The sequence below is a fragment of the Orcinus orca genome, chromosome 6 (assembly GCF_937001465.1).
Source record: "Orcinus orca chromosome 6, mOrcOrc1.1, whole genome shotgun sequence".
Classification (NCBI taxonomy): domain Eukaryota; kingdom Metazoa; phylum Chordata; class Mammalia; order Artiodactyla; family Delphinidae; genus Orcinus; species Orcinus orca.
In genome coordinates, this window is record NC_064564.1 from 98,788,781 (window position 1) to 98,804,977 (window position 16,197).

At 45.3% G+C, this 16,197-nt stretch overlaps 1 protein-coding gene across 8 annotated transcripts in view; it reads right to left on the reverse strand.

Annotated features, from left to right (window-relative positions):
- ECPAS (Ecm29 proteasome adaptor and scaffold) overlaps window positions 1-14,655 on the reverse strand; it is a 101,594-nt gene extending 86,939 nt beyond the window's left edge. For 2 of the 8 annotated variants that reach the window (XM_033427465.2, XM_033427459.2), the window contains exon 1: window positions 13,738-14,078. In XM_033427465.2, coding sequence (XP_033283356.1) covers window positions 13,738-13,777 — 40 coding nt within the window. In that variant the 5' untranslated portion in view covers window positions 13,778-14,078. Of the gene's footprint in view, window positions 1-4,729; window positions 4,834-13,259; window positions 13,458-13,737; window positions 14,088-14,380 lie in introns of those variants that run through there. The other 6 variants (XM_033427460.2, XM_033427461.2, XM_033427462.2 and 3 more) reach the window with 6 other exon arrangements.
- Window positions 14,656-16,197: the final 1,542 nt, after the last annotated feature.

A 16,197-nucleotide genomic window follows, 5' to 3' on the forward strand; every position in this document is an offset into this window, starting at 1 on the left:
AGATATGACATGGGCATCTTCAGCCTACGCCATGGAGCACAAAATCACAAGAAGCTGGTCTGAAGAAAGAATGGCAGGGGGTGCAGAGAGAAGGTGAAGAACTGGAGGACATCTAGTCCTTAGTTCCAAACCCCTCCTGAGGGTCCCTCTTATTTCCATAAGACTCCATGATTCCTTACAGTAAGTGCCCCATTTTTGCTTATGCCACCTTAGCACTGTGTCCAAATGCAAATGGAAGGTTTTTGCCAAGGGGGAAAAAAAATCTACTTCCATAAAAGTACATTAAAAATAAGCAGCTGGTACATGTAGCATATGCCGGAGGTGAGTATCAGATGAGAGAGGAAGTCCTTCCTAAGAGGAGACCAATCTAGCCACAAAGCACCTTCTTGACCATGCATCACACCGCTCCCCAACAGGTGTCCAAACTGCAAGAGCTTCTTAAGTGCACCATATGTTCTTCTTGCACAATTCTTTTGATCAACCAAGTCCCTCATCCAGGAATACTCTACCAACCTCTCCTGACCATTTCTCCATCTCCACATATGCAGATCCTCTCCATTCACGACCCAGCTCAAATACTACATGCTCCACACTTACACATCCCATCCTGGCCCTACAAACTCCCACAGACCTTTTCTACATCTCTCCTGGCACTTGTTATCTTTTGCTGTACATTATTTAACAGCCCGATTATCCCTTCCCTAGACCGTAACAGCTCTTTGAGGTGTGACTCCACCTGAGTGCCTACTCATTTGCTCCATCCATCTCCAGAGCTCCTCAGGTTGAGAAACTGACGTAGTCTCTTGGTATCCCAGCATTTAATTCAGTGCCTTACAGAAAGAAGTTGCTCAAATCTCTGTTGAGTGTATGAAATGTTAATTCCTCATATTTGGAAAAGCCATTTAGAAGTTTATACATCTAACATCTGTGGCAAAGGAAATGAGGGGATTAGTTGCAATTCATAACACCTGACATCAGAATCTCTTGGACTACATGTTATTTTTTATTTTTCAATTTATTTTTATTTTTGGCTGCATTGGGTCTTCGTTGCTGCGCGTGGGCTTTCTCTAGTTGCGGTGAGCGGGGGCTACTCTTCGTTGTGGTGCACGGGCTTCTCGTTGCGGTGGCTTCTCTTGTTGCAGAGCACGGGCTCTAGGCACGCGGGCTTCCGTAGTTGTGGCTCGCGGGCTCTAGAGCGCAGGCTCAGTAGCTGTGGCACAGGGGCTTAGTTGCTCCGCAGCATGTGGGATCTTCCCGGACCAGGGCTCAAACCTGTGTCCCCTGCATTGGCAGGCAGATTCTTAACCACTGCACCACCAGGGAAGCCCTATGTTTTTAAAATCATGATAAGTGCTTAAGGTTTTTTTAAAAAAAAAAAAAAGAAGAGGAGGAGATAAATTCTGGAAGGTCTGACTGTGTGACAGAACTATTCTGCTCCAAATCAGGAAGGGTGCAGTAGTTACTGCAAAGAGAAGGATAGGAGGAAAAAAAAGATGGAAGGGGAAGACAGACCAGGAAAGGGCAGAAAGTCAAGCCCTTTCCCCATGACTCACCACATCTAAGAGCTAAGAGCTCTTGAAGAGCTAAGTGAATTCTTGAAATGCTTGGGAAAAGAGGTGTGTGTGTGTGTGTGTGTGTGTGTGTGTGTGTGTGTGTGTCTGTGTGTGTGTGTGTGTGTGTGTGTGTGCGCGCGCGCGCGTGCCAGTGAAACAAGCGGGTTTCATATCCAAACTGACATGGGTGGAACCACAACACCATTTTCAGAAATGGGAGCCCAGAAGCTAAGAAAAGCGTAAGTTAAACTAAACTAGGAAATTCACAAAAATTGGATGTGATAGATTGCAGGGGTAGGTGGGTGAGTACCTCTGGACTTTGACAATCTTCAATTAGGAGTCTGAGGCTAAAACTATGAATAGGGAAGCCCTAGCTGGCATCTAGATTTTCCATGTAATACTCAATCTCTTCTGGTAGATCAATCTACCAGAATTAAAAATCTAGGACTTCCCTGCTGGCGCAGTGGTTAAGAATCCGCCTGCCAATGCAGGGGACATGCATTCACTCCCTGGTCTAGGAAGATCCCACATGCCACGGAGCAACTAAGCCCTTGCGCCACAACTACTGAGCCTGCGCTCTAGGGCCCACGAGCCACAACCACTGAGCCCGCACACCACAACTACTGAAGCAGGCGCGCCTAGAGCCCGTGGTCCGCAACAAGAGAAGCCACCACAATGAGAAGCCCACGTACCGCAATGAAGAGTAGCCCCCGCTCGCCCCAACTAGAGAAAGCTCGCGTGCAGCAACAAAGACCCAACGCAGCCAAAAGTAAATTGATTAATTTTTTAAAAATCTAACCAAATACTAACTGGTAGTTAAAGTCCACATCATCTATTGGTTCCTATATACCATTTCAATTCACTAAATGCCACTCTAATACTAAATGAGGCCAGTAGGATACTTCTTTAGGAATTAATACTTAGAACTGTGATGTCTACTTCTGTGTTTTTAAATACAGGCTTGCCCCCATTCCCCACTTTTTTTAAAAAGAACTCATTAAACACCAATGTATTAAAAGGAAAATGTTGAAAAGTCCAGCAGTAAACACAAATATAGTTAAGTCAGGGGTTGGGGGAGGATTCATTCCCAGAAAGAGATAATCCATCATGGTTCCTGCGGGAGTTGCCTCCCTCCACCCAGGGCAGTCCAAGAACCAAGGCGTCAGTAGATAAGAACCTCTGCAGGCAATGAGGTCCTGAGCAGGAGGTTCCTGCTGACAAAGTCCCTGCTGATACTCCTTTCCCCCAGAACTAAGGCAATCCGACAAGCCATCTTCCTGTTCCCTAGCCCACCAGTCTTAAACCCCAGGGCCCAAGCAGATACCCCAATGTGGAAACCCCTGCATCAGGATGCACTAGTGACTAGACTGTTTCCAGGGAAGGGGAAAGAAGCCGTTCTTCTGCCACTTCAGAAGTCCTAGCCATTTGCATATGATGTCAGGCTACTTTAAGCCCCCTACCAACCCAGTATAGCCCAAAGTAAGGCGATGCCTCCCTGTTCACACACAGCCCCTGCCCATCACTCCTCAACCCCCCACAACACCACACACAAAGGGGGAGGGACGGAAGACATCACAGCGTTAGCCTGGCAGGGCTGGGTCAAGTGAGGAAACAGCAGCGCTCATCTGTACCCTAGATTTAATGAACAAGTGCCAGACTCCAGATGCACTGAGGTCCACAAACACTTCCAACTCCCAAGGAGGCCCTTTCCCCCAGATACAACAGCTGGCAGAAGCCCAATTAGAAATCAGTGTTAGTAAACTGATGAGAAGAAAGATTAGTTCAGCTTATGAAAGTCAGCTTAAAGGAGATGATACATTCTATGCAAGGGTTCAGACTGCATACAAGTCAAATGTATGACAGCTAAGATCCACCCAAAGCGGCTAATTACCTAGAACAATGCTTATCTGGATGTGTAAACTCTAGAATGCTTTTTATTTAAGTCACTATTTAAATCCCAGCATTTGTGGTTTGACCTGCTTGCCTTCAGTATATCGCAATTAACACATCTATACAGGTCCAAAAGCTCTAAAAAAGAATCTAGGTGTAAATAATGTCACTTCTCTTCTAAACACTTTCTCCAACCTTCCAATTTTCCATTTCTCTATAATGGAATGAAGATATGTGAAATAGTAAAACTTAGCCAAAGTTTATTCTAAAGTTGAACTTTGGTTTATAAAATATTCCATTCATTCCATCACTCAAAATTCCACCTAATGAATTAAGGCATCATACACTATTGGCAGCAACATACACACCAAAAAACAATAGAATGCACTGGGAGAAGGGGAATCCAGTAGTTAAACTGAAAGACGGCAACAAAATGCACCTTTGGATTGAAGCTACAAAATCCCAGGTACTCCCTGGATATTGAGCTCATGATATCAGAGAATTACAATCTGAATTTACAGAATTTCAACCAAAGGACCATCCAATATCATCCAAGAGTGAAACTGACACCATATTCTTTTTTTTTTTTTTTTTTTTTTGCAGTACGCGGGCCTCTCACTGTTGTGGCCTCTCCCGTTGCGGAGCACAGGCTCCGGACGCGCAGGCTCAGCGGCCATGGCTCACGGGCCCAGCCGATCCGCGGCATGTGGGATCTTCCCGGACCGGGGCACGAACCCGTGTCCCCTGCATCGGCAGGCGGACTCTCAACCACTGCGCCACCAGGGAAGCCCCTGACACCATATTCTTGTTCAGCCTCAGAACAAAGTAGAATTAAGTGGCTTTTCCATCACAGCGCATGTCAAAATGGCAGAATCAGGAATATCCAAATACCATGATGCTGCCTTTCTCCTTACCTCTTTTCACAAATAAAACAATTAAATCATGATGACATTCCTGGAGCACATAACATCATACTTCATGGTCATGGCAGACAATACTACTTGTAAACTAACACCCACAGCCTTTTCCTTGCACACACTGCTAAAGAACATCTTCAAGTTTTATCTTTTGCTTGCTAATTTTTTTAATTAATGTTTATGTGATGACAGAGAATAGAAGCTTCAAGCATATATAAACTAAAATGAACTTCACTGATTCTCTGAGGATAGCTAAAAAAGGAGAAAAACCCATGAAGATCTTGGGGGGAAATTGCTACTTGATAACCTATGCATTTTTAAATGTTACTACAAAAAATGCACACATCCTAAGGAACTAAATCTACTAACCTCTACAATCAATGTGATACATGGTTTATCCAGTCTTGACAAAAATCCTCTGGATCACCAATGGTGTGTTCATCCACTCGTACATATGCAATTGTATAAAGAATCTATTATTTGGAACACCAGGGGAAAGAAAAACAATTAAAAGATTTATACTCATAGCTACCATTTAAAAAAACAAAATAAACACTTTTCATTTCCATGCTAAGAGCTCCTAATTTGATGCCCTGTTTTGCAAATTCAGAATGAGGGGGGCAAATCATAGTGATTACCAAATTGGAGAAATAGTAAGGAATATGTCCATAAATAAAATCTGGTGTGTAGAAACAAGGTCCTACTGTACAGCACAGGGACTATACTCAGTATCCTATAATAAACCATAATGGAAAATAATATGAAAAAGAATATATGTGTGTGTGTGTGTGTGTGTATAATTGAATCACTTTGATGTACACCAGAAACTAATGCAACATTGTAAATTAACAATACTCAATTTAAAGAAATTGAGTGTGTAGAACAAATATGTTAATACTTAAAATACATATATACTAATAGTTATTCACTGAAGGCTAAAAAACTCCAATACAACATACATTGTGTGTGTGTACATATATATCATAAACATACAAAACCTTACATTAAAATTAGAACAAAGTGTCTGATTTACATAATAATTTTATAAGAAGAGTATTAGTGGATGGGCACACTTGATTAACACATTATAACAACTGAGAATGCAAACATTTGATAGTCATAACCCTGGGAAACCTTTGCCCTCTCTAGGCACTTCTGATCCCCTTCCCTGGTTCTTTTCTGTCTTCTTCTCATCCCTATACATTCATAGCCCCCAGACAGCTGTCCTCTGGACAATCTGTCCACATCACCCCACACTCGCCCAAGTTTCAGAACCAAAGCTCCCACACACCTGTAATCCATGTGCCCAACACTATACCAAGTTCTTAACATGCATTATCTCTTCCTATTCTTATAGCAACCCCGTAAAATAGTTTTGTTATCCCATTTTACAGATGAGAAATCCAAGGCTTAAAAGTTAGATCCCTTAACATTAAAACTAAAAGGTGGCAGAGTCAAGATTCAAAATCAGTTCTGACTTCAACACCAGAGGTTTTAGTCACTATTCAAAACTGTTTCCCTAAACAACTCAACATGGATGCCTCAATAATTCAACCCATTCATTCAACAAATGATTTATTTCTTGAACAAAACCTGCTTTCTCTTCTCTCTACTCTTACCTCCCCAAATCTGTCTAGAGGCTGTACTCTCGACCCCCTTAATCTCTAGGTAGATTCTGGGAATCCTCTCTAACTCCTCCTTCTGTTGAATAACTCTCCACTACTCAGCCAATAGTTTCTGCATATTTTAGGGATTCTAGATTATATTACCTGTCAAATCCACTTCCACTATCCCAGTTCAGACCCTAGGTTTCTTCTAACTTGGCTACTGTAACATCTTCCTTTTAGTCTTGCTGCTCTTGGTCTCTGGACCCCTGCAATCAATGTTATATCACTGCCACCTGTTATCCTTATAAAAAGGGTCTACTCAGGTTACTCCCCCGCTTGAAAGCCTTTGACGGTCCTCTACTGTCTACAGAACAAAGTTCAAACTAGTTGTGTTGGGCTTCCCTGGTGGCACAGTGGTTAAGAATCCACCTGCCAATGCAGGGGACACGAGTTTGAGCCCTGGCCCAGGAAGATTCCACATGCTGCGGAACAACTAAGCTGATGCACCACAACTACTGAGCCTGCACTCTAGAGCCCACGAGCCACAACTACTAAGCCCGCGTGCCACAACTACTGAAGCCCACATGCCTAGAGCCCATTCTCTGCAACAAGAGAAGCCACCACAATGAGAAGCCCACGCACTGCAACGAAGAGTAACCCCCGCTTGCCACAACTAGAGAAAGCTTGCGCACAGCAACAAAGACCCAACGCAGCCAAAAAAATAAATAAAAACAGTTGTGTTGGCATTCCTAGACAAGCTGATCCCAACCTTATCCTTAGCTTTCTCTCCTACCACCCCCTCCACTAAAAATAATAATCTATACAGAATTTAATTGTTTACACAGTGCATTAACATGTACATTAAGCCTAACAACACTATGAGTATTTCTAATTATCCCAATTTTATGAGAAACTTAAACTTAGTGAGGTAAAATAATCTGCTCAAGATCCCAAATTGTAAAAGGCAGAAAAGGCCAAGTCTCAGACTCCAAATTTTAACTCCTTTCCTAGTACTTCATGCAGCCATAGTACCCCCATTCTAGCATATCAGACTCATTCCAACCTTCCCTGAAAATGCACAATAGTTTTCAAACTCTATGACAGAGCTCAAGCTATTGTTCCCTTAGCCTGGAATACTATCCTCACTCCTTGACATTTCTAAAGAACTGTTAGGCATTTTTCATATCATACTTCCTATTAGCTATTTATATTTATATATAAATCTGCCTCTATACTGAATTATAAGCCCTGTGAGGCCAGGACCATAAGTCAGTAACTCCATTTTTTTTTTTTTTTTCCTTTCTCTGCGGCACGCGGGCCTCTCACTGTTGTGGCCTCTCCCGTTGCGGAGTACAGGCTCCGGACGCGCAGGCTCAGCGGCCATGGCTCACGGGCCTAGCCACTCCGCGGCATGTGGGATCTTCCCAGACCGGGGCACGAACCCACGTCCCCTGCATCGGCAGGCGGACTCTCAACCACTGCGCCACCAGGGAAGCCCAGTAACTCCATTTTTAAAGACTGCTTATTGAATTGGAAAATGTGTGGGGAAAACAAGTCATATAAGATGGCAAGCCCAAGGCAGAGACCGGCCAGGCTTGAAAACAGAGACCAACAACTTAGATCAGACCCTTTGAGCACACTGGCAGTGCCTACAATTTTAACATCTATCTTCTGAACAAGGTCGAACGTCCCAGTGCCAACTATTCTCACCAACACTGGCCTTTATTAAATATTACAATTTACTGAAGGCATAATTCAAAACAAGATGGGGTAGAAGTGGAAAACTAGAAATTATAAAAAAACAGAAATATCATCACTATTTTCCATTTTAACCTTCCGATCTGGCTAAGTACCCAAAATTAAAATAATACAGCCTTGAGGTTGCCTTTCTACATAGCTCAGCTCAGCTGCATATTTGGCTGTCACTAAAGCAGCCATCTCTCTGGGGCTGTTTCAGTATGCTCACAGAATCACGTTCACCTACACAGCTACACACACAGCTTCCCCATCTCATCTCTAAAAGAGCCACTAGGATGCCTGTCACCGGCAGAGACTCTCTCAGAAGACACCTGACATTTTGATTACCTGGCCAACTTTGCAACTGAAGTGGCTATGTTGAATGGTCAAGTTGAATAGCATCAATGTGCTTTAAGATTATAGGCTGTCGCTCCTTCATGAGCTGTCTTTATCCCAATGAAGATCAGATTCTAAGGATGCCTTAGAATTATAAAGCCCAGAACATGAAACCAATGAACAGCTGACCAGGTGAAAAGTCTCAAATGCTTCCTTCCCTCTGTCAGAAATCTCCCTACCCATTGCTGAAATATAACTACAATGTCAACTTTTCCATGAACTGGCAGAGGATAATATTAGAAGAAAAACTAGCCCACATGCCTTGCATTGAATTTCATTCCATTCCAAACAGTTATATTACCCTAAATATAAAGAAAGAAAACTACAGACTATGACCTTAAGTAATTTACAAACTAGATTTCAGAACTGCCTTTAACAGTCAGAACTAATTGTTCTCTATTTTGGCATCTTACCCCCAAATCTAATATGTCCTATTGGATGAACCAGAATATTGCCACATTTTATACACTATAGCACGTTTCTTCTGCAGGCTAGCAAGACATGGGGAAAAAAGCCATGTTGATCTTCTTATAAACTATATTTTCCCTTTCAGAGACACTAGTACAGTAGCAGCACAGAATTAACATAAACTTTGGAATCAAAAAATCTGAGTTCAAGCCCTAACTCTGTAACATGAGGGAAGCAACACCAGACAACAATAGTACCAAAGTCACAGGGTTGTTGTAAGGATTCAATCAATTAATTCGTACAAAGTGTAGAACACAATGGTAAGCTCTCAAAAACATTAGCTTTACCATTATTCTATTACAATCACCTGACTCAAAGTGACAATTACAGGATATCTTTGAAAGGATAACAAACCCCAACCCAAGATTATCCTGCTTACCTTTTGACAACTTTCATACATGATACTACTCCATGATACTACTCGAAAACAAAAAAAGAGAAGAAGAAAAAGAAAGAAAAGAGATAAGTAAAAGACAAACCCGTCAATTCTGCTTCTCAGGAGCTCCTACAGAGTGTAGTATCAGATACAACTGAAAGCAGCTACAGATTTCATTTAAATTTATGACATGTATATGACTTCAAATGCAAAGGTAAAATGCATTGATTTAAAATCTAGAGAAAGGCAGTGTTATGAGTTATACATCTCAAAATAACAGACCTGGGAACCAGAAATGATAATATTACTCTAGCATTACTAACTATAACAAATCATACACTTTGGTCCTTACATATCTGTTTACCAGTATTCTTCCTCTTTCTTCTCAGTAGTATTATAATTCCATCAGTAGAGTTTTCATGCTTCTTTTGTACACCACAGCAGTGTTAAACAGCAGTCAAATAATTGGATTAAAGTAACAAGTAGCTGAGAATTTAGCAATGCATCTGATTTGATCTCTTCATCAGCATGAACACTCTATGGTACATGGAGGTAACCCAGCCTAAAGACTGGTCATGAGTGCCTGTGAGCCACCTGGAATCCAGTTCCAACTCCACCACTTACTAGCTGAGGGATCTTGGGAACCTAAAATGTCTGTTTTCCACTCCATAAAACAGCAATAAGAACTTTACCTACCTCTTAGGATTATTTTAATGAATAAAAGAATACAGGGGCTTCCCTGGTGGCGCAGTGGTTAAGAATCCGCCTGCCAATGCAGGGGACACGGGTTCGAGCCCTGGTCCGGGAAGATCCCACAAGCCGCGGAGCAACTAAGCCCGTGCACCACACTACTGAGCCTGCACTCTACAGCCTGCAAGCCACAACTACTGAGCCTGCGAGCCACAACTACTGAGCCTGCGTGCCACAACTACTGAAGCCCACACACCTAGAGCCCGTGCTCTGCAACAAGAGAAGCCACCACAGTCAGAAGCCCACGTACCGCAACAAAGAGTAGCCCCTGCTCACCACAACTACAGAAAGCCCGCATGCAGCAACGAAGACCCAACACAGCCAAAACTAAATAATAAAATAAATATTAAAAAATCTTTAAATAAAAGAATATATACAAAGCATTTAAAACAATGCTAGTGCTAAAAAAAATGCTAGTGCTGAAATATTTAGGGGGAAGGGTACTGATGTCTCCAATTCACTCTGAAATGCATCAAAATAAGATGGATTGAGTACTTAATGCCACTGAACTGTACACTTAAAAATGGTTACAATGATAAATTTTATGTTATATATGTGTATCTTACCACAATCGTTTTTAAATAATAACTAAAATAAAATAACATTTTTAAATGTGGCTTGAAAATGGACACATATGTGATAAAGCTAGTAGTAAAATATCACATGTAGAATCTAGGCAGTGGGTATATGAATGCTCACTTTCAATTTTTCCGTATTTTTGAAGAGTTTTATGATAAAATATTAGGGGGAGAAACAATGCTGGCATCTAGTAGTTTGCTTTTTTATCATCTATTAGTCACAAATAATAGCCAGCTAATATTCAGATACTTAGCTCCTTTCTCTTATAGCAGAATTCTAAAAAGCACCTTGTTACCAGCCATCTCTCCTCTTACTATAACCTTTCTGAAACTGAAAATGGCTTATTTGAAGTTCCTTATATACATGTTCGGTATATATGAGTGTGATTTCAAGTTAAATTATTCCAAGGTACCAACTGCCAAGTATTTAATCTCCCCTGAAGAAATGCAGAAACCAAGTTAACAGACATCTGTGGCCAAAGACTGGTGACTTGACCAAACAAAACAATGAAAAAGCAAGCACTGGAATTATTTCTTCCTAACTTTTCCAGTAGCTGCTAAAGCCAGTAAATTCCTCAACCAGAAGAACTAAAAACGTTTTAACAGGTACCTGATGTACAGGAGCACAATGCATATATACAAATACATCAGCCACTTAAGAATGATATCCAATTCTTCCTCTAGTTTTGTTCCCCATTCCAACTAGTAATTTATATTTTAATGTGTTTAGGGCTACAACATGAACTCAGATATCTTGCTGTGGAACAACTTAAAACGTCAGACCACCTCACACCCACTGGGATAGCTACTATCAAAAATATAGAAAATAGGGCTTCCCTGGTGGCGCAGTGGTTGAGAGTCCGCCTGTGGATGCAGGGGACACGGGTTCGCGCCCCGGTCCGGGAATATCCCACATGCCGCGGAGCAGCTGGTCCCGTGAGCCATGGCCGCTGAGCCTGCGCTCCGCAACAGGAGGGGCCACAACAGTGAGAGGGCCACGTACCGCAAAAAAAAAAAATAGAAAATAACAAGTGTTGGCGAGGTCCTAGAAAAACTGGAGCCCTTGTTTACCACTGGTGGGAACATAAAATGGTATAGTCACGGTGGAAAACAGTATGGCAGTTCCTCAAAAAATTAAAAATAGAATTACCATATAATCCAACAATCCCACTTCTGGGTATATATCCAAAAGAACTGGAAGCACAGTCTCAAAGAGAGACGTGTACATCCATATTCATAGCAGCATTATTCACAATAGCTAAAAACATACAAGCAACCCAAGTGTCCCTCGACAGATGGATGAGAAAATATGACATATGCATACAACAGAATACTACTCAGCCTTAAAAAAGAAAATCCTGTCACATGGTACAACACCGATGAACCCTGAGGACATTATGCCAAGTGAAATAAGCCAGCCACAAAAAGACAAATCCTGTATGAGTCCACTTACATGAGATACCTAGAGATATCAAAATCATAGAGACAGAGAGTTCCCTGGTGGCACAGTGGTTAAGAATCCGCCTGCCAATGCAGGGGACATGGGTTTGATCCCTGTCCAGGAAAATCCCACATGCTGTGGAGCTACTGAGCCTATGTGCCACAACTACTGAGCCCGTGTGCCACAACCACTGAGCCTGCACTGTAGAGCCCGTGTGCCACAACTACTGAAGCCCGTGCGTCTAGAGCCAGTGCTCCACTACAATAGAAGCCACCGCAATGAGAAGCCCGCACACTGCAACAAACAGTAGCCCCGCTCGCCGCAACTAGAGAAAGCCCACGCACAGCAACAAAGACCCAACGCAGCCAAAAATTAATAAATAAATTTATTTTTTAAAAAAATCATAGAGACAGAAAGTAGAACAGTAGCTGCCAGGGGCTGGGAGGAGGGGGGAAAGGAAGGGTTTAGTGGGCATAGAGTTTCTGTTTTGCAAAATGAAAAGAGTTCTGAAGATAAACGGTGGTGATGGTTGCACAACAATATGAATGTCCTTAAGACCACTGGCCTGTACAGTTAGAAATGGTTATGATGGTAAATTTTATGTTATGTGTATTTTACCACATAACAAAAAATGGAAGAAAAAAGATCAGGGAGCTGATCTCCCCAAAAGGCCTGGTGGTGCTCCAGCTTGGAACTGACACACAAGCAATCAACTCTGTGGCTATCAGGCCCTGTCTATCTCTAACCACCGCATGAGACCTTGTCTACTCAAGACTCTCCATCCTGCCCAGGGTGACACCAATTCTTTATTTCAGCCTCAAAATGAGCAAACACCACTGCTGCTACACCAGTTTTGTGTCAAAGCAGCAAGGAACTTATCTCTCTAAGCCTGCCTCCTCTTTAAAACACGGATAATTACTACCTACCTGCATTACTAGGCTGTTAGGAGGACAAAAGTGAGATCATGTATATAAAAGTATCTTTAAACTGCCAGCACCAAAGAAACAGAAATTATTGTGCGTATAGCTACTTCCATATGAAAATTCAGAGGGGGCTGTAAGAACAGAAACTTCACAAGGCTTGAGACACCTCACCCAGGCTTCATTCCATTTAAAACCCACCTCACCCCTAAATAACACCTTTCTTGTTCTTCATAAACTGAAGGGCAGCGTTGAGGAAACACCTCAGCCTAAAGCTTTTCACCTAACCACCCCAAAGGCAATCAGAAATTGTCTTGCATGTCTTAGGAAAATTCAATTTTTATGACCCCAGCGTGGGCCTGCGGCGCCCGGGGACTACACTTCCCACAAAGCACCGAGGCGAACCCGGGCGGCGGGCGAGGTGGCCTGCGATTCAGGGTGACCAACGCTCTCCCCGAGCGTGGGTCGCCGTCCCCCGGAAAACTGCAACGTTTAAGGTCAAGTGTGCACTGGCTCTCCTTTCTGAAAGCGCCGTCACCCCGAGGTTTCCCCTGCGGCTAGCGCCGCGACGCTCCCTGCCCGCCCGTCCTTCCTGCTCCACCTGAGGGTCACCGCCTGTTCCTGACCTTTCCGCTGATTTCTGGTGTCACAACACGGCACCTTCTCCTCCTCCCCGAAAGCTCCACTTCTAGAACTCGCCCAACAGTTGGGCCCGGGGTCCACGGAGGGGTCTGACGGGACGGCAGACACAGCCCGCCCCCATGGGGCTCCGGCCGCCCAGCCAGCCCAGCCCCTACGGGCAGGGGGCTAGGCTCCCCCCACCCCCGGGCCGAGGCGGATCGCACACAGAGGTGGCTCCGCCCGGGGCTCCGGTTTCAATTTCGCAACGTGACGGTGCAAACCTGAGGCCTACAAATGCCGGCGGCGGCCGGCGCCCCGCCCGCCCGCCAGGCCCGAGCGCCCTAGACCCCCGCACGCCGCGGCCGCCGCCCGCCCGCCAGCCAGGCCCTGCTCCCCGGCCCTCCCGCCCGGCCCCGGCCGCCGCCCCCGGCCCGGCGCTGCGCCGGCTCCGGCTCGCTGCCGCAGGCTCGCCGTGGCACTTACTCAGCTCGTCCTGGGAGGCGGAGGCGGCGGCCGCAGCCATGTTGCGCCGGGGAGGGAGGGAGGGGCCGGAGGGGGAGGGCACGGACGGGCGGCACTGGGGGCTCGCCGCTCTCGGTGCAGCAGAGGCCGGCAGCCGCCTTTGGTAGTTCGGCGCGGGCTGAGCTGCGCCCACGAGGCCCGCCCGCCGTCGCCGCCTGCGTCCTCCTCGCTGCACGCGTAGTTCTCGCCGTCCCCCGCGAGCTCGCGACTCGGGCGCTCCCGCAGTCCGGCGCCTCTGCGGAGCGGCCGCTGTCCGTCGGCCGAGGCCCGGTACGCCCGGCCCGCGCGGCGGCTCTGCGGCTCAGCGCCGCGCTCGCCCAACTCACGCCGGTTTTATATTTAGAAAGAGCTGAGCCATCCTCCCAGCGGCCCCCCCGCCGGGCCCCTCGCGCGCCCGCCCGCCCTCGCTCGCTCGCTCGCGGCTCGTCCTGCCCACCTGCCGCCGCCCGCCCCGCGCGCGGGAGCCGGCCCGCGAGCGCTCCCTGCGCGGACCCGGCACGCGGCGGCCTTCACCGGCGGCCCGGCCTAGCCGCTCCTCGCCGCCCCTCCTTGCCCGCGCAGCCTCCGGCGGCCCCGGCGCAGAACGGACGCGCAGGCCTCTGACCTGAGTCCGAGCCGGTCTCCATGCCGGGGATGCTGCGCTCAGCGCCGCGACGCGGGCGCCCAGAAGCGAGGCGAGAGGCGGGCTCGGCCTCGGGGAGCCGCGCGCCGCAGTCCGTGAGGGGCTTGGTCGAGCTGGCCCGGGCTGCCCCGGCCGGGGGAGGTCCTCGAGGCGGGACGGGAGCTCTTTCTGTAAAGGTCTGTGGTTGTCACGTTGGCTGGTCCCGACCTGGAGAAACACGCCTGTCCGAAGGAAGAGACGTGGACTCGGAAAAGTTGAGCCGGGTTCGGAGTCGGCGGGAGGAAGCCCCGCCCTGCGCCTCCCGCTGAACTTCTCGGCCCCGCCGCTGACTCAGTCCCGGGCGAGCCCGGGTGCCCAGGGCGCCTTTTTTTACTTAAAGATGGTGATAAAGTGTAGGTTTCTGATGCTCTTCGAAACTAGAACTAGGACTACCGAGTGAGGGAAGATCACTAAGCCGCACTAAAGTTCAATAAGCCAAGATTTTTAAAGTTGAATTTCAAGTATATATGCTTATAGGGGTTGTTTTCTTAGATTTTAGTTCTAATCCCTACGTTCTTTTCGGTAACCCGAGTGATTTATTTTGAATATAGCGATTTTAACTTTATGCCTTCAGTTTGTCCGTGAGTTCACTTAGTGAAAAACACTTGCAATCTGGAATTCAAATTAAGGGGTTGCATAATTGCTGTACTTTAAGTGACAGTACTGTCATAAATTAGGTACAAGGTCAGATACACTTTTTTTTTTTGGTATAAGAGGAAGAAATCAAGATCCTAACTGAATTGAAATTGCCTTTATCCCTAAAAGAAATCTGTAAAGCCCTAGTTAATGTCTTGCAAAATGAATATATGTCATTCCAGATGTAACTTGGGCAAGTACAAGGTACTTAACACAACATTAAAGACATTTATGTCCTTTATTGCTTTTATTATAGAGATTATACATGATCTTTGTAAAAATTGCAAATGGTTCAGAATTTAAAAATGAAAGTGAAAGGCCTTGCTTCCCCTCCCAGCATCCCACTCCCCTAAGAAAACTATGGTTAACAGGTACAGTTGAGCATGCACCCTCCAAGGTCTTGTTTCTGTGCACATGTGTATATGGCCCCCAAAATAACGAAGTGGGGAGGGGGTTCAGACTCATGATAAAGTTCTGTATCAGTGTTTTTCCTCCATAGACATTCTTCCACGTTAACTCAAAAAGCTCTACACCACCACCACTCTTTTTATTAATGACTTCATAGTATTACGTTAACCAGTCCCTTCTTGTGAGCACATTTTGGCTCTTTTTGTTTGATGGTGACACAAAATCGATGCACAATGAAGTATCCGCAAACAATACTGAAGTGTATAAAGTAAAGGTTGTCCGCCACCTTCCTGCTCACCATCCCCTCATCGTACTCCCTAGAAATAATCCTTGTTAACAGTTTGGTGCATACAACCTCTCCTGACCATTTCTATGAATGTATAGAGTGACTGTACCAAGGACTAGTATGGGGAAACTGACTTTCCGTAATTTCCAACAGATCCTTCTAAAGCCAAGCCACCACCACCACCCACCCCCCAACCCCTGCCAAAAGTATAGAATCTAAGTGAAAAAAAAAAAAGTTCGTTTGAAATTTTAACTTCCAGACAAGGCCAGTTAGCAACTCATAAATTCCTCCTATATAGACATTCCAGAATCCCACATGTGTGCAAATCACATATAGGTATTTACACGCAGATTTTGTTTGACAAAAAAGGAATCCTACTATACATATTACTGTGTAACTTTACCTTTTCACCAAACTATATATCACAAGT